Consider the following 25,422-nt stretch of genomic DNA (forward strand, 5'->3'; position numbering starts at 1 on the left):
ATGTGACAAACAGAAAACCAGAGTGTGATGGACAGAAGAACACAAGAGAACAGGAGTAGGAGGAGGCCACCTGGCTCCTCAGAGGATGATCTATGCTCTCAACTTCTCTTCCATGCCAATTCCCTATAACCCTCAATCTTTTAATAATGTATCTAACTCCACCTTTAATTCTTCTCATTATCCAGCCTCCACCACCCTCTGAGGTAGAGAATTTCACAGAAGCAATGCCTTATGAGGGAAGCACCCACACACCTCAATGTTAAATGTCCAGTCCTGATACTTAAACTCTGCCCCCTCATTTGAAACTTTCCAACTATTGGAAACATCGAAACATCTACCCTGTCAATCCCCCTTAGGATCTTATATGTTTTGAATAATGGTGACCCCAAATATTTAAGAAAACATGGAACTACTAATCTTTTAAGAAGTCTCTGGACAATGCTTGATTCATCAGGACATAAAAAACACCAGACCTAATGTGGGTAAAGGGGATTAGTATAAAAGGGTCTCTTCTTTCCTTTGGTTGTCCATCAGAATCCGATGACGATGTCCACTCCTTTAATGGGAAGGGTACAGCAGTCAGCACAAGTCTGATGGGCCAAAGGGCCTGTTCCAGTGCTGTAGAACTCTATTTTCCCATGTCATTTGAGAGAGCTCAAATTACCTTGAAGAGGGTATTAGGATTACACAGAGTCAACATGGGTTTTTGAAAGAAAAAAAAGAAATGCCTCCTCATCTCCATTCTTTCGACATCCCTCGATTCTAAGACTGTACCCTCTGGTCCTAGATTCTCCCACTATAGGAAACATCTTCTCCACATCCACTCTGTCTATGCCCTTCAATATTCGAAAGATTTCAATCACACTTCCAGTGAGAACTGGCCCAGAGCCATCAAACTTTCTTCATGCAATAACCTTTTCATTCTTGTGAGTCTCCTCTGAACCCTCTCCAATGTCAGTACATCTTTTCTACAATAAGGCCCCCAAAACTGCTCACAATATTCCAAGTGAGGCCTCACCAGCGCCTTATAAAGCCTTAGCATTACGTCCTTGCTTTTATATTCTAGTCCTCTCAAAATGAATGATAACATTGTATTTGCTTTCCTCATCACCAACTCAACCTGCAAGATAACCTTTATGAAATCCGGCACAATGACTCTCAAGTCCATTTGCACCTCAGATTTTTGAATTTTATGAAAATAGTCTATACTTTTATTCTTTTCACCAAAGTGCATGGCCATACACTTCCTAACACTGTATTCCATCTGCCATTTTGGCCAATCTTCTGATCTAAGTCCTTCTGCAGTCTCCCTGAGTCTTCAACACTAGCTGCCCTCTACCTATCTGTAGCATCTGCAAACCTGCCCACAACGTAATCAATTCTATCATCCAAAACATTGACATATAATGTCAATCGAAGCGGTCCCAATAGAATACCATATGTCTTTGGAATATATAATGATACAGGAGCACCCTGAGAAAACACCTGCAGTCATGGGGAGAATATACATCTCTTTACAGCAACAGTAGGAATTGAAACTGGGTTGCTGTTGCTTAATAGCTTTACGTTAACTATGCTACCATTCCATTGGTTGACGTACTGGCATGGATAGGGAATTGCTTATAGGGCAGAAGGCAAAGAGTGGAAATAGAGGATGGTTCTCAGGTTAGCTGCATGTGAGTCATGGGGAGCCATAGGGATTGGTGCATGGTGCTGCCCCAACTCATCATAGTCAGTATCAATGATTTGGTTGAGGAGACCAAGTGTTTGTTAATGGAATAAAACTCGGTGGGAAAGGGGATTCATGACAACCTGGACAAGCTGAGTGAATGGGTGAGAGCGTGGTAGTTGGAGTATAACGTGGGACATCCACTTTGATGCACAAAAGGTAAATTAATTATTAAATGGCAAGAAAATAATTCAAGTTTACATTCAGGGAGAACTAGGTCTGTTTCTACTCAAGTCACCAAAGGTCAACATATGGGTATAGCACATGATGAAAAGGGCCTTAATACTGAGAAGGTTTGACTGTAGGAGTAAGGAAGTCATATTGCAAATGCAAGGTGCATTTCAAGTTTTGCGTCTAATTCTGGTTTCATCTAAGAAAGAAGATCCCATCAAAATGATAAAAATGGGAAGAAGGTTCAAACATCAGATGTGCAGACAGACTTAGGAGTCCTCTTGCAAGACTCCCAGAAGGTTATTTTACAGGTTGAGACTGTGGTAAAGAAGGCAAAGACAATGTTGGCATTTATTTCAAGGGGAACAGAATATAAAAGCAAAGAGATAATGTTGAGCAAAGAGATAATAAGACATTAGTCAGGCTGCATTTAGAGTATTGTCAACAGTTTTGAACTCCTTATCTCAGAAAGGATGTGTTGTCATTGGACAGAGTCCAGGGGAGGTGCATGAGGATGATTCCCAGAATGAAGGGGTTAACATATGACAAGTGTTTGGCAACTTTGGGCCTGTACTCAGTAGAATTTAGAAGAATGCGTGGGGATCTCATCAAAACCTACTGAATGTTGAAAGGACTAGATAAGGTGATGTGGAGAGGATGTTTCCTGAGGTGGAGGTAACCAGAACTAGAGGGCTCAAACCAAATTAAGAGGTGACCTTTTAGAACAGAGGAATTTTTTTGGCCAGAGAGAAGGGAATCTGGGGAATGCTCTGCCACAGACAGCGGTGGAGGCCAAGTCTGTGGGTACATTTAAGGTGGAAGTTGATCATTTCTTGATCGGTCACGGAGTCAAAGTGTATAGTGAGAAGTCAGGTATGTGGGTTTGAGTGGGATCCAAGATCAGCCACAATGTAATGACAAAGCAGACTTGATGGACTGAATGGCCCTAATTCTGCTCCTGTGTCTTATGGTCATAAAATTTCTGAGGCCTTGACAGTGTCGATATAGAGAGGATGCTTCCCCTAGCTGAGGATTCCGAATCCAAGGGGCATAATTTGAAAACAAGGACTAGCCACAGATGGTGAAAATGAGGGGGAAAAGATGACTGAATCTAGGGAAACCTTAGGAATTCTGTACCCTGCACTGCTATAGAACCTCAGTCATTGGATTCATTAAAAACAGATCTTGGTAAATTGGTCAATGCACAGAGAATCAAGGGTAATTGTGCTGGAAGACAGCTCTGAGGAGCAATGTTAGCCACAATGTGCAAAAGGCTGGTTGGTTTATTGTTGCTCCTGCACCTTATGTTCTTACAAATTCAGTCCAAAGAATGCAGTATTAAACGGGGGATGCTTTTTGAAAGCTAGCAGTGCATTATAAAACAAATAGGAGAATTTTATAGAAATAGTCATTTAATATGCATTGTGTACAAGTGTTGTATACTGAAGTATATGGCAAACATTTAATACATGCCATGGAGTTGTGGAGTTATAGAGAGTTATGGCATGAAAATACACCTTTGAGTCCATGTTGACCATTATCCACACATTGGCACTAATACTACATTTTCTCCCCACATTCCCATCAATTCCCCCCATAGATTCTACCACTCACCTCTCTAGAGATGAACTGCAACTGCACGTCTCTGGGATGTGGGTGGAAACCAGATAACCTGGTGGGGGGGGGGGGGCGGGGATCGGGGTGGTGGGAACCCATGTGATCACAGGAGGAATGCGCGAGCTCCACATAGACAGCATCAGAGGCCAGGATTGAAACCAGTGTCTGGTGGTATGAGGCTGCAGATCTACCTAATGCACCACTGCACTGCCCACTGTATTAAATGTGCATAATAAAACTCGTGGTGTATGTTGCAATTGGCTCTGTATACTATAGACTTGTAAATTTAGAACTTCAATAATTGTTTCCCTGCCATACCCACACCAACACAGTAACCACATGCTCTGCTCCCCACATATCCACCCCCATCTTTGCCTATTGGCTAAGAATTCATGGGACAAGAGTAAGTACAAACATCAGGAAATGAATTCAGAATCTAATGAGATTGTACTATCGTCAATGTGTCTTTTATGGGACATCGTAACATGATATATTGCAAGTATAGGTTCATATGTAATTGCTGAATGAAATATATGCTTTTGCAAGACATTTCACATTTCTGCAACACTTGGGATGTCCTCCAACACATTATATTCAATTAAGTATTTTTGAACTGTAATCTTGGATGTCCAAACATTCAGCATCCATTTGGGGCAAAGTGAGCTCCCTGTGATAATAGAACATACAGGAGTAGAGCACAGGAAGAGATTCTTCATGTTCAGTGCCAATCGAAACTAATCCCACCTGCCTGCACAAAGTCCCTACTCCTCCATTCCTTGCCTGTTCACATGGTCGTCTAACTGCCTCTTAAATGTTGCTGTTTTATATTTTTTCTGTCTCCCCTGGCAGCACATTCCAGGCACCCATCACTTTGTGTAATAAAAATTTACCCTGTAAATCTCCTTTAAACTCCTTCCCCTAGCTCCTATGCCCTCCATTTCTACCCTGGGGAGAATGGCTTTGATACCATCTGCACCCTCTCATAATTTTATAAGTTTATATCATTGAACTGCTTCCATAACCTATGGACTCATTTTCACTTGCTCTGCCACTCATGCTCTTTGATTGATTGACTGATTGCTTTATCTACTTTTTTGTATTTGTATAGCTTGTCATCTTTTGCACATTGGTTGTTTGGGTATAGATTTTTTTATTGATTCTATTGTATTTCAGTGTTATACTGTGAATGCCTGCAAGAAAATGAATCTCAGGGTAGTATATGGTGACATATACATACTTTGATAATAAATTTACCTTGAACTTTAGTCTACAATGTTCCAGGGAACCCAATCCAAATGTGTCCAACTTCTCATTAACGTTAATGCCCATATATTCATCTTAAAGAATGATAGATGCCAGGAGTGATTTCCCAGTGAAAAAACGTGAATTGCAACTCCAGCATCCACTTGAGACAGCAGGCGAGATCTCAGTTTACCTTCTTGTCTGCAGTACAACATACAGGGCTCCTATAGTGCTCCACAGGAATATCAGCCTGGATTTTTGTGTTCAAGACTCTGGTGTGAAATTTGAACCTGCAGTAAGGGTAGCATTTATAATCAAATGCAAGAATACTATAATGAGAATTTTTAAAATACTCAGCATAGTAATTAAATAATAAAACTCCAACATAAATTGTGGTTTTATTAATTTGTGTTCTAAAACATTACTCTTCAGTCAGAGATAATAACATTTTACTGGACAAGTTTTCTTAGTAGTTTTTTTGAGACCTCCACAGAATCACCAACAACTCCTTAAATCTTCTGTAAAATCAGGTGGAGGTGGAGAATCTGCAATGGAGGAAATGTCAGATTATTTGGGTGGCACAGTATGCAGAGCCACAGACTTGGTAGTGTAGTGGTTGGTATAACACTTTACAGTGCCAGTGATCAGAAGATCAAGATTCAATTCCTGCTGCTATCTGTAAGGAGTTTGTACACTCTCCACGTGACCACATGGGTTTCGTCCAGGTGCTCCAGTTTCCTCCCACGTTCCAAAGATGTACAGGTTAGGGCTGGAAAATTATGGGGATGCTATGTTGGCACTGAAAGCTTGGCAACACTTGTGGACTGCCCCCAGCACATCCTCAGACCGTGTGTTGGTCGATGACACAATTTCACTCTATTTCAATGAACATGTGACAGATGAAGCTCATCATCATCTCTCAGATCCAAAGACCTGAGGTGATGCCAACCTCCAGCACTGCCTGTGTGTGGGGTTTGTGCATTCTACTTGGATGCTCTGGTTTCCCACATCACAAATACATGCTGGTCAGTGGGTTGGGTGGACACATATTGTGTAGGTGAGAGGTTGAATCTGGGTAGTGGTCTGGGGGTGAAGTTGATGGGGGAAAGTGGAGAGAATAAAGGGGCATTATTGCAGGATTAGTGCAAGAGCGTGTTTGATGATCAGTACGGACTTGGTCACCTGCTTCTATGTTGAGCCTATGACTGTATGGAAATGAAAACTTCAGGCAGAAATACAGAAGATTGTTGGAGATCAGCACACATAAAATGTAGGAGTTCAGCGATTCTGGCAGCATCCAAAATGGGGAATAAACAATCAATGTTTAAGGCCAAGAGACGTTTCATCGGGACTTCAACTGATTCAAAAGCTATTTGTGTTTAAAGATGCCTGAACAGCCTCTGATACTCTGCAACACCATAAACAAAGTTTGATACAGACACAACATGAGTTGAATATGGGTGACCAACAGTTTCAAAGACTATCATTGAATGAATGACTGGCAGAAAGGTGTGAAGATTCAAAGGAAATTCCAAGCAAACCATGCAAAGGATTACATGGATGCCATTGAGGAACACAGGGATGAGCAGCACTCTTAAATTCAAGGGACATAGATGGAGGCTGGAAAAGGTTCAATGCAGGGTTTTAAAGACAAGGTTTTAAAAAAAGAGTATTGTGAATAGCTTTAGACTCCATATCTAAGGAAAGATGTGATGGCATTGAAGAGGGTCCAGAGGAGTTTCACAAGAATGTTCCCAGGAATGAAAAGGTTAATGTGCTCAATTCTGGTCGCCTCACTATAGAAAGGACGTTGAAACCATAGAAAGGGTGCAGAGGAGACTTTCAAGGATGGTGCCTGGATTGGGGAGCATGCCTTATGAGAATACGTTGAGTGAACTCGGTCGTTTCTCCTTGGAGCAATGGAGGATGAGAATTGACTTGATAGAGGTGTACAAGATAATGAGAGGCATTGATCATGTGGATAGCCAAAGGCTTTTTCCCAGGGCTGTGAATGGCTAACACGAAAGGGCATAGTTTTAAGGTGCTTGAAAATAGGTACTGAGGGTTCAGTTTTTCACACAGAGTGGTGGGTGTGTGGAATGCACTGCCGGTGGCAGTGGTGGAAGCGGATACAATAGGGTCCTTTAAGAGCCTCTTAGATAGGTACATTGAGCTTAGAAAAATAGAGGGCTATGGGTAAAGCCTAGGTAGTTCTAAAGTAGGGACATGTTCAGTACAGCTTCGTGGGCCAAAGGGCCTGATTATGCTGTATGTTTTATATGTTTCTATTTGATGGTTCTGGGTCTGTACTCACTGGACTTCAGAAGAATGAAGGAGGATCACATGGAAATCTGTTGAATATTGAGAGGTCTAGATTGAGTGGATGTAGAGAAGATGTTTCCTTTCATGGGGAGTCTAGGACCAGTAGGGAAAGCCTCAGAATACAAGGACATCCCTTTAGAACTGAAATGAGGATAAATTTCATTAGCCAGGGTGGTGAATTTGTGGAATTAATTGCCACAGACAACTGTGGGGACAAAGTCACTGGGTATATTAAAAATATAGGTTGGTAGGTTCTTGATTTGTAAGAACATCAAAGGTTATGAGGGAGAGAATAGATTGAGAATGATAATAAATTGGTCAGGATGGAATGGCTGAGCAGACTCGATGGGTTGAATGGCTTAATTCTCCTCCTATATGCTACAATCTTATGAATAGAAAGAAGTTGGCAGGAGTACAAATGAAAAACATTTGGGTAGAAGTGCACAAAAAAAAGAGAAAAACAAGGATCAATAGTAACTGATTTTGAAGAAAACACAGAGAAAACTCAACAAGGAAATCCATTGTGGAAATACTGAGAAACAGCAATAGGTCTGCTGTGTTTCCAGTTATTCTTAGCACTTGCTTCCCTATGACGTACTGTTAATAGAGTTGTGACAGGTCTTCCCACTTACAGCGTGCAAGTGAGTGGTGTGGTGCTGCCTGTCTCCAGCTCATTAAGTGATTGCCTATATTTATCACAGTATGAGTCAATGCCAGTCTGTATGCGGCACAGTGACAGATTTTTCACTTAAATTGGATTAAGTACAAAGAAATGTTATCATTTAGTTCCACAAAGCCATATTGAGGTTACATCTTCAAAACTGCAATTTGGTTTTGGCTTTGCACCTCAAAAGAAATATACTTCTATGACGAAGAAGCAATGCAAATTCACCATGATTTCAGTCAGTGTTAACCACTAAGTTCACTCCAAACATCAACAACCTATTTACACTCATACCATTCTATTCACCCCATAATCCCATCAGCTACAACCCAACTTCTATCACTCACCTGCAACTTGCAGTGGCCTATTAACCTACCAACCTCCACCTTGGATGTGGGAGAAAACTGGAACACTTGAGGGAAAACCAACATGATCACATGGAAACTACACAGACAGGATTGAACAAAGACCATTGGAACCAGTCAAAGAACACTGTATCACAGAAACAGGTCCTTCAGTCCATGCTGAACTATTAAACTGTGTAGTCCTATTGACCTGCAGCGGACCAGAGCCCTCCATAACCCTCCCATCCATGTACCTATCCAAATTTCTCTTAAGTGTTGAAACCGAACCCATGTCCTCCGATTCTGCTGACAGCTCATTCCATATTCTCATCCCCTCAGTGAAGAAGCTCCTCCTCATGTTCCTTACAGTTCACTTCTCACCCGTAACCCATGACTTCTAGTTCTAGTCTTGCCCAATCTCATTGGAAAAAAGCCTACTTGTATTTACCCTATCTATACCCCTTATAACTTTATATATATATATATCTTTCAAATTTCCCCTTATTCTTCTACACTCTAGGAAACAAAGTCCTAACCTTTTCAACTGTTTTCTGTAACTCGGGTCCTCAAGTTTTGGCAAACATCCTTGTAAATTTTCTCTGCGTTCCTTCAATCTCATTGACACCTTTCCTGTGGTAGGTAACCAGAACTATACCGAACACTCTAGATTAGGCCTCACAAATGTCTTATACCACTTCAACATAACGTCCTGACTCCCATACTCAATACTTTGATTTATCAAGGCCAATGTGCTGTGAGGCAGGGACTATATTAGGCTGCACCACTGTACTGTCTATCTTACTCTCTTGGAACAAATTTGAATTTGTTAGTTATAGCAAAAATATTTTTTTCAGTGGCACCATCAAAGCATGAAATCTTAAATGATAGACATCCATGAACAAGATCAGCAGATTTAATTCCATGTAGTAAGGATATCTCAGATTTCTCAGAATATGGATCCTGGGAGACAACTAGGGCTATCAAAGCAGAGCTGAATATTTTTGTTTTTGTTATGCAGTATAAACAGTATGGAACAATGGTAAGAAAATGTAATTCTGCACATTATTTGGGAGCTAATTGAATAGCTGGGCAGATCTTGTACGGTAAATAGTCTTTGCCAGTTCTAGGTGTTGCTCTGTTTTGTATGCTTAGGTCAGTGAGAGTTGTCCACAATTTACACAGATGACGGGAAGCCTTCTGGGGTGAGAGTTCTGGAATTTGACATTCTGACGTTGCAGCAACAAATTATAAAATATATTTATAATGCTATCATATAACATGTACAGTGGGTGGGATAATTTGCAGGAAATGGCACCTCAGAAGCCAGAGATTTTGAGAAAGTGACAAGCAAGGTGCTTTAACTCTTCTTGTGGATGATTTTGGCAAAATCCATTCTCATCTTTATATAATATATAGGAGGGATTTATTTGAATTACAATAGCTGTGTTGATTCAGAAGATGAATGCTCCCCTAGCATCTCTTGATGCATGCTTTCAAACTATTTGTCACCAGCATCTACAGTGCTTTTGAAACACACACACACACAAAATGCTTGAGGTACTTTGCAGGTCAGACACCATCCACGGAGAGGAATAAAGTGTCAACATTTCAGACTGAGACCCTTCATCAGCACTCTTTATTTCTCTCCATGTAGCCTGACCTGCTAAGTTCCTCTGGCATTTTGTGTGCTGCTCTGAATTCCCAACATCTGCAGAAATGTTTGTTTACAGAGCTTTTGTGGAAGGTACAGCTTGCCATGTTGTGAATTTTGTTGACATAGTGCATTGTCAACCTTGCTGTTACCCCTCATGCCTTGCTCATTGTAGTGGAACTGAATTCAAAACCGTGATGAGAATGAAGGGAATGTAAGCTCATCCACCAAACAGTTTGGGAAATTGGTATCTGAGCAAGCACTGGTTGCATCTAAACCTAGATTCCTTTGTTGGCTGGCCAGTAAATTCAATTTACTCATGCCCCTATAGAACGCTCACTAGGTGAACTAGTTAAAATTGTCTCAAAATGTCTGATCAAGACTGCTAATTCTCCATTCAGTGCCCCTCCCTTCCTGAGATCCCCTCCAACCACTGACACTGTTGGACCACCAAGGCTGCTAAGGATCAAATCCACAATATCAGATCATCTGTAACAGCACCGGCTGAAATTAACTGCATAAAATATGTAAGTATATAGGCCCTTCAGCACAAGATGTTGTGCCAACCTTTTAACCCACTCCAAGATCAATCTAACTCTTCTCTACCACATAGACACATGGATGAAAAGGAATGAAGGGCTATCTAAAAATATCTTAAGTATTCCTAGTGTACCTACCTTTTGCAGTATGTTCTATGCATTTACCATTCTGTGTAAAATAAAAACTACCTGACATCTCCCTCTATTTCCTCCAATGGCCTTAAAAATACATCCTCTCATATTAGCTAGTGCCACCCTGGGAATAAAACACTGGTTATTTACTATCTCTGCCTCTTATCATTTTCTGTACCTCCATCAAGCCATGTCTCATGCTCCTTCGTTCAGCACTACCTCACTCAAGCTCTCCTTCCTAAGCCAGGCTAATTTTCTCAGCACTCTAACGTTTCCACATCCTTCCTATCATGAGGCAACCAGAAATGAACACAATACTTGGAGTATGATCTAACCAGGGTTTTAAAGAGCCTCACAGCTCTTAATTTCAATACTCCAACTGACAAAGGTCATCACCTTCTTAACAACACTATCAATTTGCTGGGCAACTTGGACCCCAAGATCCCACTGTTCCTCTACACTGCAATTAACTTTATTCTCTGACATCAATATCAACCTTCAATCACTTCACACTTTTCTGAGTTGAGCTCATTTGCCACTTCTCAGCCCAGTTCTGCATCCTGTCAATGTCACGTTCTACACTCTGCACAACACCGCTGACATTGAGAAGGATTACCCTAAGGCCACCCTGCTCTTTCTCACTGGTGCAGTGTAGAACTACTGCCTTACAGCTCCAGAGATTAATCCCAACCTTGGCTGCAGAGTGCATGGAGTTGGCATATTCTCCTGTGACCCTGTAGCTGATGAGCCAGGTCCTGTGGCTTTCTCTGATATCCCAAAGACACATGGATTGGTGAGTAAATTGCCCACGGCCATAGAATCTGGAAGTGAGGAGAGTAAAGGTAATAGGATTCATGTAGGATTGGTGTAAATGGCCAATGCAGATTCTGTGCCATCAGCTCTGTTTCTATGCTGTAACAAGCAGGGGCATTTTACCTGAGATTCCGCTTCAGAATTAGCATCTGCATGATCCCAGATAACTGGTGGCCAAAGACTGCACAGCAGCAGGTGATCTTGAACCCAGTCAGCTGAAATGTCTTTTATTCACAAGAAGAATTACATCTCAACAGAGGTTCACATAAATAGCTAAAAACACAACAAAATAAAAAGTTAAAATACTATCGATGCTGGAGAACCAAACAAGAGGGAAGGAAGATACCCACAGGTACAAAGGTTCTTGGCGAGCCTGGGAAGGGTAGGCTTGTCATTGAATCTTTCCTTGTTTAGAAAGAATTTGCAAAACACTTAACACCTTTCCTGAGCGTCATGACGTTCTGAAGCACCGACAATACTTTCTAATGTGGTTAGTCAGCACGGGCCTGCAGGAAGAACGGCAGCCGATTTACAGGCAGAAAGATCCCAGAAACGTCGCATATGATAAACAGATCCATGAATTGACGGATTAAATAAACAGCCACAACGCCTATCAAAGGAGCGGCTGCAAAGTCTTCAACATCCACACCATCCCACCCCCCCAACCCCTAGGGACAAAATCTAGTCTGTGAGACAGTGCTTGTGGCAGTGCTGCACTCCCATGGCACTGCGAGAGTTACTTTCATGCTGAGCCATGGTCGACATGGTTCCTACAACAAATCAGTGATGTCCTCCTCCTCCTTTCACCCCAGACAGTTGAGAATCCGCTGAGCCTCTCAGTCTGAGTTCCATAAATATCAAAAGCGAGGGTGACTGTAAAAAATACTTCAATGCACAGCACCAGAATTTACATATACAGTATATGCATATTTTATATAGTTAAATACTAAACTTTTGCTAAAATTGTCAGTATGATCCGATCCAATGCGTTGGTTTTAAACGCTTGACTTTGCTGGTTCCACCAGCTCTCATCAGTATTCCTACCAGCTCTTCCAGACTGGAGACGGCACTCATTGCCCACCCACCCCCCTCCCAAGCCCCAGCCCTTTCTCTTTGGTCAGAAGGGCAGGGAACCCCCACCTCCGACCCCACCCTTGGCCCGGGAAGCCAGGGTCAGAGATCGGCTGCGCCACTGAGGTCGGAGGGGAGGTCGAGGTCAGGGAGGGGGGCAGCGGCTGCGTGGTACAGCTTGGCGCAGGCGTTGCGGTGGCGGGTGAAGCTGTCTCGCCACATGAACTTCTTGCCGCAGTAGTGGCACTCATAGGGCTTGTGGCCGGTGTGGATCTTCATGTGACCCATCAGGTGGTGCTTCATCTTGAACTTCTTGCTGCAGATGGGGCAGCCGAAGGGACGCACGTTCAGGTGCATGCTCATGTGCCGGTCACGCTGGCTCTTGTGGGCGAAGCTCTTGCCGCACTGGCAGGGGTAGAGCTTGTAGACGCCACCAGGGAAGTCGGAGGCAGCAGGCGGCTGGCAGGAGCTGGGTCCCGGCTCGCCCAGCACGCCATATGCCCCATTCTCCTGGATTTCACTGCCTGGCAGCACTGCCCCGTTCGGGCTCCCTCCTCCGCCGGCGCCTCCGCCCACTACCGCCCGATCAAAGTGGAAGTCGTCCGATGAGCCATAGTAGTCAACGGGCTCATCGTAGCCCGGGTCTTCGGCAAATTCATCATACTCCTCGGCCAGTGAGTTGTGCTCCGGGAAGTGGCCAGTCTCATGATGCTCAGCCCCCAACCCTGTAACCTCTTGCTTCTTCCTCCTGCCCGGTGCCGGATGGAAGGGACGTTCCTCCTCACTGCCCTCCTCTGATTTGCCGGGCTTCACCATTGCCCAGCGTTTGTGGGGTGTCAAGCCCGGGGCGGGGTAAGGGCAGTCGGCACCTTCCCCTAAACCCCCGCCGCCACATCCCTCCACCCCAAACTTGTCCCGCTCAGCCGAGTTGCTGATGACGTTGTCCTGCTCTGTCTCCCGGTTTGGAGAAGCTTTGTGACCTTCTTCCTCCTCCTCCTCCTCGTCCTCTTCCACCTCCTCATCCTCGTCCTCCTGGTGGTGGTGGTGGCGATGGTGATGGTGGTGGTCTTCCTGCTTGACGTCATCCTCCTCCGGCCTCTCGAACTTGGCTGGTACGTTGGCCCCAGCCTCGGGGCCATGCCAAGGGCTGAGATAGTTGCTGCTGCTGGGCGACTGGTTCTGGCTGACTGCCTGGTGGCTGGGCGCAGGCGGCGACTGGCTCTCCTGCAGCAGCTCCGTGCACTTGTCCACCACATGCCACATCTGCAGGAAGCTGGCCACCGTCAGGTAGCTGACGATCTCTGGAGACAGGATGGTCAGCTTGCCGGTGTAGGAGGAGGCCAGCACACTCTCGAAGGCCTTGGGGCTCATCACGCCGGGCAGGACGATCCGACTGGCGTTCTTGAGAAGCACCTGGTCGTGGAAGTAGGGCGAGGAGGCGGCCAGCACCGCCCGGTGAGCCTTGAACATCTGCCCCTGGAGGTGGATGGTGATGTCGCACAGCTTGCCCTCCATTCGCTGCTGGTTCAGCTTTCTCAGCAAGTTGTTGCCGAAGTTGGGGAACTCCACCTGAAACATCCCCGGCTCCATGGGCTTCCACCAGAGCCCGAGCTGCACCTGGGAGAGGCAGGAACAAAAACCAGTTCAACTACCCAATGCTTGGCTCTGGCCCCTGATCTCAATCAACATTGACCTGCCCTCTCGCTGCCGCGCGCGCACACACACACCACCCCCCCCCCCCCCCCCCCCCCCCCAAAACCTGCAGGGCTCTCACAGTCTCAGCCCTTCTTACATGTCCTAGGACCCAAGAACAGGAGGCAATTCAACCCCACTGACATCCTCGCCCTATCCACACAGGAGGCAAACAGGCCCTTCATCCCTCGCTGACCACCAACCACTAATCCCATTTCATTCTCTCCACATTAGCACCAACTTTCCTCCGTGACAAATTCTACTCAGCAACACACCAGGGGCATTTTACAGTGGCCAGTTAGCCTAATGACCCATTTGTCTTTGGGATTTAGGAGGAAAGTAGAACATCCAGGAGAAACCTGGGGGGGAATGCGCAAGCTGCACACAGGCCGCACCGGAGGTCAGGATTGATTCTGGACTCTGGCACTGAGAGACAGTGGCTCCATGAGCTAAACCAATGCAACACTACCTACCTTTGCTCTACCTACTCTGGTTCCATATCCCCCAACACCCTAACCCAACAACAACCTGCAAATCTTAAATGAATTGATGGCTTCATTGCAAAGTTTGCCAACGATATGAAGATAGGTGGAGGGGCAGGTAGTTTTGAAGATGTGGAGAGGCTACAGAAGAACTTAGACTGATTGTGAGAATAGGCAAAGAAATGGCAGATGGAATACAAGTGTCGGGAAGTGTATTGTCAAGCACTTTGGTAGAAAAATTGAAAGGGGTGATTATTTTCTAAATGGAGAGAAAATATAGGATTCCCTAAAGGATAATTTGCAGGTTGAGTCTTTGGTTAGGAATCAAATGCAATGTTAGCATTCATTTCAAGAAGGTAATGTTGTGACCTATAAAGTATTGTGTGCAGTTTTGGGTCCCTTTCATCTTAGAAAGGATGTTCTGAAACTGGAGAGGGTTCAATGGAGGTTCACAAAAACTATTCCAGAATTAAATGGCTTGTCATATGCACAGCATTTGATAGCTCTGGGCCTGTATTAACTAGAATTCAGAAGATTGAGGGGTGATCTCATTGAAACCTATAGAATGGTGAAAGACCTTGATAGAGTGGATGTAGAGAGGATATTTCCTTTGGTGGGAGAGTCTAAGACCAGAGGACAAGCCTCAGAATAGAGGGGTGTACTTTTAGAATGGAGATGAGGAGGAATTTCTTTGGCCAGAGAGTGCTGAATCAGTGGAATTCTTTGCCACAGACAGCTGTGGAGGACAAGCCTTTTTGTATATTTGGGCAAAGGTTGATAGTCTCGATTGGTCAGGGCATGAAGGGATATAGGGAGAAGGCAGAGACTTAGGCTGAGAGGAACTCTGGATTAGCCACGATGAAATGGCAGAGCAGACTCGATGGGCCAAATGGCCTAATTCTGCTCCAATATCTTATGGTCTTAAATCTGAAATTTGCATTCTAACCCCAATTTCAGCAGCATTTTGGGACACAAGGATTCGCGCCTTTTTCTGTGGCTGACAAAAGTCTCTGCAATTACGAGAGTCATTGACAGATAGTCAAGATATTTTTTGCCTTTGTAGGGGCATAAAAAGCAAGAGGGTGTAGATTTAAGATGAGAAGTTTTAAAAGGGATTCCTTACACAGAGAGTGGTGATATCTGGAACACACTGTCATATGGGTGATGGGATCAGATACAATCACTATGGTTAGGAGACACCTAGACAAATAGTTAAACAGGCAGGCACTGGAGAATGTGGTATTAATGTGGGAAATTGGGGTTCACGTAGCTGTCCGAGAAGGTCAGCTGGGATACAGTGGGTCAAATGACCTGTTTCTGTGCTGTACGAGGTGCTTCCTGGTATCAATTGTTGGGTTAAACTGTAGTATTATGTCCTCTGCTGAAGCCTTTCTCTCTACAGAGAGAAAAAAAAATCATCTCCACCTACACTATCAAATTTTGTAAATTATCTTAAATATCTTAACCTTACAGGAATCTCAAGCCTGAGATTTGTACCTGCCATTATAGTGAAGTGTTTTAACCCTTGCACCCTTCTTTCGCACCTCTACTAATCCTTTCCTGAGACGTGATGCCCAGGGGTGTTGTACGCCCTACACTAAAAAGAGGCCTCTTTTTAAAAAATGGGCCTCTGTTAACATTTAGACTGATGAGAGATGTCAGCTTCCCCACAGCCTTTCAGCCTGTTACGTCCAACACTTCAATCTTGCTCAACTTCAGCTTTATGTCATTGATCGATCAGTCTACTGAGAGACCAAATCAAACTATTCCGACCATCCTGACAACTCGATGTGGGAGGTAACCTGAACACCTGGGGAAACCCAAGGGAAGAATGCACAAAGTCCACCCAGATAGCCCCAGAGGTTGGGACGAACTCAGGATGTGTACAGACCACAACAATTAAAGAGTATGCTGCATTTCTATAGCAGCTTTCACTGTCAAAATTGATTTTCAGCCAATGAAAGACTTTTTGAAATTTATTTGCTGTTGTACGGTAACACAAAGGCTAATTAGTACGTAGCAAAATTGAGTCAAGGACAAAGGACACTCTCTACTTTGACAGAGTGTCAAAGGATCTTTTAACATTTACCAACCTTGTGGTCTTACATGTCATCAGGATAACAGTATGTGACTAACACACACAAAATGCTGAAGGAACTCAGCAGGCTAGACAGCATCTATGGGAAAACACTGACCGAAACGCCGACTGCACTTTTTTCCATAGATACTGCCTGGCCTACTGAGTTCCTCCAGCATTTTGTGTGTGTTGCTCGGATTTCAAGCATCTGCAGATTTTCTTTTGTTCACGGTATGTGACTATCCCTGCTCCTTCAGTACTCCGGTGGGAAGGTCTGCTAAGAACATCTTTGGAAAGAGTTCTGGGGTAACAGTGGAGCTGAAGACTAACTGAAAACCAGTAGCTTTTGAAGCAGCAGGTTCTTCAGTTGACAACTATCTGAAGTACACGATTAAAGTCAACTCCACATGTGGGAAGTTGGGAAATTCCATGAGTCAACATGCTGTGTGGGCTGTGAGCAGCAGACTTATTGAACTCCATGCAGGAAAAGATCATTTCTGTTCACAGTGATACAACTCCCTGTTCTATCCCTTCCGCTTTTCACTTTTTATTCCAGACATTTTCTGCTTTTTTTAAGAACAGAAGAAATAGGAGCAGGAGTAGGCCATCTGGTCCATCGAGCCCGTTGCACCACTTAATAAGATCATGACTGATCTGGCCATGGACTCATCTCCACCTACCTGCCTTTTCCCCATAACCCTTAATTCCCTACTATGCAAAAATCTACCCAACAAATGTCTTTACTCAAAGGTTTTGTTGGTGATAGAAATTCACCGTCCTTTGGGGTAAGTGATGTTCAGTCCATAACACCACAAACTGTGGGAGCAGAATTAGGCCATTCAGCCCATCGCTGATTTGAATTACCAATCTGGGCACCATCTGGCAAGGTGAAAATGAGGTAGGAAATCCATTGGCAAGGAGGGAAAGAAGCAGGAATTCCAGTAGCAGATGGAACTGAGAGACCACAGGTCTGGTGACAGGCAGAAATGAGATAGGAGATCAGCCGGCAGATGGAGCTGAGGCAGATAACCAGCCATTACTACAGGGCCTACTCCTGCTGAGTGAATCTTTTCTATGACTCATTTCCCATGATGGCCATCCAAGGCCAAGGATTTCACTGATGAGAAGTTGGGGGTGAGCCACGACCTTGAACAGCTGCTGGGAAAGGAATCGCCAACAAATAGAAAGTGCTGATTAAATGGGATTAATATAGACAGGTATATCACAGTGGACATGGCCTGTGTCAGTACAGTATAATTTAGCAGCCCAGGCCGGGAATGGTGTGAGTGATTTAGAGAGAAACATGGAGATGATGGCTTTCCTATATGTAGCTGCTACCTTTGTCCTTTTGAACAGTAGAGGTAGCAAGCTTCAGAGGTTAATACTGCCAAGCCCATAAGACAGAGGAGCACAATTAAGCCATTCAGCCCATCGAGTCTGCTGTTAATCCATCATGGCTGATCCCAGATCCCACTCAACCCCATACACCCTTCCTTTCTCGCCATAACTTTTGGTGCCCTGACCCGATCAGGAAACTATCAACTTCCGCCTTAAATATACCCACGTACTTGGCCTCCACCGCAGCCTGTGGCAGAACATTCCACAGATTTGCACTCTCTGGCTAAACAAATTCCTGTTCGCCTCTGCTCCAAAAGGTTGCCCCTCTATTTTGAGGCTGTGCCCTCTAGTTCTGAAACCCCTACCAATGGAAACATCCTCTCCACATCCACCTGATCTTGTTCTTTCAACATTCGCTGGGTTTCAATGAGATTACCCACACATTCTTCTAAATTCCAGTGAGCACAGGCCCAAAGCTGCCAAACGATCCTTATATTAACCCCTTCATTCCTAGAATTATCCTTGTGAACCTCCTCTGGACTCTCTCCAAAGACAACACATCCTTTCTGAGATATGGGGCCAAAACTGTTGACAATACTCCAAGTGTGGCCTAACTAGTGTCTTATACAGCCTCAGCATTATCTCCTTGCTTTTATATTCTATTTGCTTTGAAATAAATGCCAACATTGCAACTAACTTCTTTACCACAGACTCAACCTGTAAATTAACCTTCTGGGAGTCTTACACAAGGACTCCTAAGTCCCTCTGCACCTCTGATGTTTGAGCTTTCTCCGCATTTAAACAATAGTCCGCACTATTGTTCCTTTTACCAAAACATTTCCCAACACTTTATTCCATTCTGCCACTTTTTTACCCCTTCTCCCAATTAGTCTAAGTCCTGCTGCAATCACATTGCTTCCTCAGCACTACCTACCCCTCCACCTATCTTTGTATCATCCCTCATTTACACAACTACAGAATACTGAAATGGAAAATGGTGGAAAAATGTGAGAATTCATTATGACACTCACCACGGAATAGTCATTCTTTGACCTGCTCCAATAACCAATGTATTTTGGGACTTTTCAGTGGGCTGAAATCATTGCGAGAGCTCGTTTGCTGGTGACACAATGCACTGTTTAAAAAAGAGCTCGAGTGCTTTGGGGACCTCTTGCCAGGTTGCAATCAGCACAAGAGGTCACTCACTGGTGATGCAGCGCGAGGTTTAAAAAAGAACTCAGGGCCCTTCGTGAATTTTCAGCAGGCTGCGATCATCGCAAGAGTTCCTTCGTTGGTGATGCAGCGCGAGCTTTAAAAAGAGCTTTCGGAACTTTTTGGTGAATTGCAATCGTAATGATCCATAAGCCACTCAGTAGGAGCCATCTAAAAAAAAAGCAAGGTACAAGCCAAGCAGCCATTGTGTGAGTGGACAGTGTAGTCAGTCATTAGCTCAACAGGTTTAGGCAAAAGCAGGCTCGGAAAAGCACAGGGAGAAGTTCTAAGTTTCTACTAAGTTTTTTTTCCTGTTAGTACGGAACCAGTATACATAGAATGGGGCCAGTTAGTGACACATTCCTTGTGTGAGACATGGGAACTTTGGGAGACCTCCCTGATAACTACATCTGTATGAAGTGCTCCAAGCTGCAGCCTCTTACAGACCGTGTAAAGGTACTGGAGCTGCAGCTTGATGATCTTCAGCTCATACTGAAAAATGAGGAAGTAGCAACCCCTAAATTGCTGGGTGACAGTCAGGAGAAGGAAAGGGAATAAGCAGCCAGTGCACCGTACTCCTGGTGCCATTCTCCTCAAAAATGTATATCTCTGGTGGGATGACCTAACGGGGGAAGTTGCAGCGACCTGATCTCTGGCACTGGCTCAGAAGAGAAGGTGGGGGGGTGGGGGGGATTACAGGTGTGTAATGGTGATAGAGGATTACATAATTAGAGCAGATAGCAGATTATGTGGACAGAAAAGAGACACCCAGATGGTATATTGCCTCACAGGTGCCAGGGTCAAGGATGTCTCAGATTAGCATTCTAAAGGGGGGGAGGGTGAACAGCCAGAATTCGTGGTATATATTGGTACCAATGACATAGGTACTAGGCACCCGTTAGTCTCAAGAAACCATGGATCTGCATCTTGGAAGGTTTCCAGGGCGCAGGCCTGGGCAGGGTTGTATGGGAGACCGGCAGTTGCCCATGCAGCAAGTCTCCCCTCTCCACGCCACCAATGTTGTCCATGGGAAGGGCAAGGGCTGATACAGCTTGGCACCTGTGTCGTCGCATGTTGTGCTCAAGAACACAACATGCTGCTTCAGCTGAGACTCGAACTAGCGACCTTCAGATCATTAGACCAACACCTTAACCACATAGATAGGAAAAGGGACAAGGTCTTGAATAGAGAATATAGGGAGTTAAGAAGCAAGTAGAAAAGCAGGACTTCTTGGGTGGTAATCTCTGGATTGCTGCCTGTGCCACGTGCCAATGAGGTAAGAATAGGACAATTTGGCAGATGAATACGTGGCTGAAGAAATGGTGCACGGAGCAGGCTTTCACATTTCTGGGTCACTGGGATCTCTTTTGGGGAAGGTGTGATCTGTATATAAAGGACAGGTTACACCTGAAACCGAGGAGGACCAATATCTTCTGGGCAGGTATCCAGAACTTTGTGGAGGGTTTAAATTAATTTTGTAGGCCAATAGGAAGCAGGGTGATAGGGCTGAAGATGAAGTAATTGGTATACAAGTAGATGCAGTATGAGGAAAAATTGGGCAAAATTGCAGTCAGTGGGAGGAGCTAAAATGTGACAGGGGGCCAAAATCAAAAAGGGTGATGAATACAGCATTGACAGTACATGGAATAAGGTAGATGATCTTGTAGTGCAGTTAGACTGGCAGGTACATTGTTGTGGAAATTGCCAAGTTTGTGGCTAAAGAAAGATCATTGTTGGGAGCTCAACATCCATGCACAAATATTGTATCGAAAAGACAGGCAGGTACACAGTGGAGTGGGGTGGCTCTTTGGTAAGAAATACTCAGGAAGAGGTGACACGAGATCAAAAGATGAAAGGGTAAAAGGACCCCAATAGGAGTTATAGAGTATTGTGAACAGTTTTGAGCTGGCAAAGAGAAGGTCCAAAGGAGGTTCGCGAAAATGATCGAAGGATGAAAAGGTTAATTTATGAGGAGCATTTGATGTCAGTGGGCCTGTGCTCGCTGAAGTTTAGAAGAACGGGGGGGGGGGGGGGGGGATTTCATTGAAACCTATTGATTATTTAAAGGCCTAGATAGAGTGGATGTGAAGAGGATGTTTCCTACAGTGGGGAATCTAGGACCAAGAGGGCACAATCTCAGATAGAGGGACATCTATTTAGAACAGAGATGAGGAAGAATTTCTTTAGCTGGAGGGTGATGAATCTGTGGAATTCATTGCCACGGATGGCTATACAGGCCAAATCATTTAGTATATTTAAGGCGGAGATTAATATAGGTTCTTGATGAAACAGGATGTCAAAGGTTACGGGTAGAACGCAGGAGAATGGGGTTCAGAGGGTCCAGCCATGATGGAATGGTGGAGCAAACACAATTGTCCAAATGACCTAATACCGTTCCTATGTCTTATATATTGTGGTATTAATATTGGCTGGCACAGTTGAGTTTCTATTGGTGGTGACCCACAGGATACAGACGGTAAGATCAAGGCAAAGGCAACATAATTGTTGGACGTTAAGGGTAGGTGATTAGACAACATTTGCCTGCTTGCTGCCAGTTTTCAGCTTGCAACTGGATTTTGTCTGGATCGTGTTATCATTTTACGAGGTTAATTAGATTTGAACAAGGCAGTTAACAACAAATATCCCCACTTCTGATAATGATACAACAATTATTGATGAAAAATATGAGACAAATTGGCCCAGGGCAGTGCTGTCCAGAAAATTTATCCAGTTAGACCCATTCATAAGTACTCTTTCCCCAAAATTATAGAAAATATGGCTCTTTGCCATGGTATGCATCCATTACCTTGTTGAAATCTCCGAGTTAGAAAGGAACAGAAGAAAGTTCGTGAACCACTGAAGAAGGTCAAGCATTCATAAAGAGGCTTTCACAAGGATAAGGCATTTTGAAAAGCTTCATAAACAATCCAAGCAAAGCCTTTTTTTCATTCTTGTAAAGGATACCAAATAAGCACACCACAGCTTCCTACACAGTAAGTGGTACTGTGCAGATAATCTGGTGCAGAAAAGATTGACATAAATGTGGACAGAACTGGAGGGCCCGAGTTATAAAGAGAGATAGGATAGGCTACCACTTTCACCCACCCACCCCACCACTCCCTTGGAACAAATACAACTGAGGGGTGACATTACAGAGGTTCTTAAAATCACAAGGGCCATGGGTCATTGGCTTTTTTCTCAAGGTGGGGGGGGGGGACATAAGTTTGAGGTGAGAGAAGGGTGATTTCAAGGGGAAGTTTTTCACACAAGCAATGGTGGGCAAAAGCTCTGCCAGAGGAAGTGGTAGAGGCATGAACAATTACAAAGTGTAACAGTCATTTTGACAGGTACGTGGATAGAAGAGGTTTAGAGGGATATGGGCCAAACAAAGGCAATAGGGACTGGCTCAGGAAGGCACCCTGGTTAGCATGGACAAGTTGAGCTGAAAGGCCTGTTTCCATGAGGTGGAACTCTCTGACTTCTCCCCCTCAATGCGATGATGCCTCCCAAAAACTCATGGCTCACAGAAACAGGCCCACTACTTCAATTGTGCTCATCTATATTAATTTCACTTGTCAGCATCACATCTGTATCCTTCTATGCACTGCGTAATCATGTGTCTGCCTGAGCCTCTTAAACATACTAACTTTATCCAATTCCACCACCTATTCTGCCTGCACGTCCCAGATATCAACCAGTCTCCTTGCAAAACAAAACATAAGCCCTCAGATCTCTTTTAAACCCCTTTCCTCATCTTAAACCCAAGATCTCTTGTTAGTGATACCTCATCGTGAGGAAAAGATCTTGCAAGATGTTTAAATATTAGCTTTATTTGTCACATGTACATTGAAATGTCAAAACATACAGTGAAATGTGTCATTTGTGTGAAAGACTGACACATCCAAGGATAAGCTGCAGACAGCCCAGATGTGTCACAATGCTTCCAATGCCAACATAACATGCCCACAACTTACTAACCTTAAGCTGTATGTCCTTGAAGGAAACTGGAACATCCAGAGTAAACGTACGCGTTTGCAGGGAGAACATGCGAACTTCTTCCACGCAGCAGCAGGAATTGAACTATGATCACCGGTGCCGTAAAGCATTTCACTAACTACCACAAAATAGGATAGTTTATCTAGCTTGTCACAATCTGTCAGGTTACCCAGCAATTTGCATCATAACTCCAGGAAAAACAAGCCCAGCCAATCTAAACTCCACCTATATCTAAAGTCATCTAATTCAGCCAACATCCTGGTGAATCTCTTCACCCTTTCTAGAACTTTATAAATTACAGCGCTATGTCTCGAACGTTTATATTCTGTGCTCTGAACAACAGAGGCAAACATGCCTAATGCCTTCTTCACCGCCCTATCGACTTGTGTTTCTGCTTTCAAAGAACTATGGACTTGGACCCCGGGTATTTCTGTCCATCAACATTGGTCAATGCTTTTCGATTTCACATAAACGCTCTAGCCCACTTGACTTCCCATCTTGTACTTGTCACGATTAAATTCTTTTAGCCAACGCGCTGCCCAACTTTTATAACCATTCCCTCACCACCAGCATTCCCAGAGCGGCGCTCCCTCAGTACCGCCCACCCCCACCACCACTGCACGGTGCTTCCTCAGCGCCGTCCCCATCTCCCACAGCGCGGCGCTCCCTCGGCAGTGTGCGGGCAAGCAGCCTCTCCAACACTGGGCAGGTCCCCAGCAGTTCCCGCTATGTCCTGTCAGTCGAGGCCCGGGCTGCAGGATGCCCGTTTGCTCAGTTGCCCTACAGCCCGGGGCTGGGCTTACACTTTACGAAAAGTACCGCCGCATTGTTACAGACCCGCCGGCCGGTCTGCTCGTTCTGGGACTACGCACCTACTCCAGGCCCAGGCTGTCAGTAGAGAGGCCGAGGCCTTCTTCCCGCGGCGCTCGGAGAGGGTCAACAGGAGAGGGGCGGCGGATATTTCCAGAGTGGTCGCACTGCGGCAGACAACGGATCCGGCGATGCTATCCCGGCTCTAAGGGCGGCTCAGGCCTTGCGGCACTATCACCACCACCTTCATCCAGACGAATGGCAGCCCGATGTTCGGCTCCTGTCGGCAGCCTCCGGCCCGGAACTCAGCTTGCTCGGCAAATCCCGAACCGGCACTCGGCTCCCGTCGGCAGTCTCCGGCTCGGAGCTTTGCTCGACAAATCTCGGCCCGATACTCGGCTCCCTTCGGCAGTCTCCGGCTCGGAGCTTTGCTCGATAAATCTCGGCTCCCGTCGGCGGTCTCCGGATCGGAGCTTTGCTCGGCAAATCCCGACCCGGCACTCGGCTCCCGTCGGCGGCCTCCGGCTCGGAGCTTTGCTCGGCAAATCCCGACCCGGCACTCGGCTCCTGTCGGCGGCAGTCTCTGGCTCGGAGCTTTGCTCGACAAATCTCGGCCCGATACTCGGCTCCCGTCGGCAGTCTCCGGCTCGGAGCTTTGCTCGGCAAATCTCGGCTCCCGTCGGCGGCCTCCGGCTCGGAGCTTTGCTCGGCAAATCTCGGCTCCCGTCGCCAGCCTCCGGCTTAGTGTTGGGACTCGATATTGCAATTCCTGCACCCCGGTTCGAGGGTCGGGTAACTGCAATGAGACCCGTCCTGTTGCAATACTACTGGAACGCGATCAGCTCAGGGAAAGTTTCCATTCGTCAGCGCATTAAATGAGCACACTAATCAAGTAATCTGAGGCAGGAGTTGGAGAGCACGTCATCTTCACACACCAGCTGGGGCACACAATGACCCCGCATGGTACCAGCTTGCAGTCGAACTTGCAATTTCTCTTTGAAGTTGAGAGGATATCTTGATTGGTCTTTTCCGTGGGGAGGGAGGGGAGACCAGGGAAACTGGCTTGAACGAAACTTAGGTTGCCGGAGAGCAATTATTCAGATTGAGGGTAGAAATTTGGTGTTCTCCCCTCTATAAAGTCGTTGAGACTAGTAAGCCTGGACAGGAGTTTGGCAAAATTAGATTTTTAAAAAATAATTTCAAAGGTAAATTTTTATTCTTGTTCTTATTTCTTGAATTCCACAATACTGGGGGGGGGGGGGATGAGGCAAAAAAAGAACTACTGGAGGAAATCAGCATCTATGGAAGGAAATGTTTTGGATCGAGAACCTTCATCTGGACGAGCACATAGGACTGACATACAACACTAAAAGTGTTATATTGTTTCCAATCTAGAAATAGAAACTAAATGTGCATAAATTAGCACACGGTGTTCATTTACGATTGAAGTTACATTTGTGAATTCCTGTTTGCCGGGCCCAGTTCATGTATTACATAGTTGCTACTTAACTCTGACTGCA

The 25,422-nt window shown here is 45.0% G+C and overlaps 1 protein-coding gene across 1 annotated transcript; it reads right to left on the minus strand.

Annotated features, from left to right (window-relative positions):
• Positions 1–11,435: 11,435 nt before the first annotated feature.
• On the minus strand, positions 11,436–24,765 carry LOC140717212 (zinc finger and BTB domain-containing protein 43-like). The gene is made up of 2 exons (XM_073030534.1): positions 23,965–24,765; positions 11,436–13,912 (listed from the first exon to the last, which is right to left on the minus strand). The coding sequence occupies exon 2, from the start codon at positions 13,883–13,885 to the stop codon at positions 12,398–12,400; it is 1,488 nt and encodes a 495-aa protein (XP_072886635.1). The 5' UTR covers positions 13,886–13,912; positions 23,965–24,765; the 3' UTR covers positions 11,436–12,397.
• Between the last annotated feature and the right edge of the window lie 657 nt (positions 24,766–25,422).

This window comes from Hemitrygon akajei, chromosome 2 (genome assembly GCF_048418815.1).
Source record: "Hemitrygon akajei chromosome 2, sHemAka1.3, whole genome shotgun sequence".
Classification (NCBI taxonomy): Eukaryota; Metazoa; Chordata; class Chondrichthyes; order Myliobatiformes; family Dasyatidae; genus Hemitrygon; species Hemitrygon akajei.

Coding starts and splice junctions, on each gene's coding strand:
- LOC140717212 (XM_073030534.1), bottom strand. CDS start 13,885: ATGGAGCCGGGGATGTTTCAGGTGGAGTTCCCCAACTTCGGCAACAAC.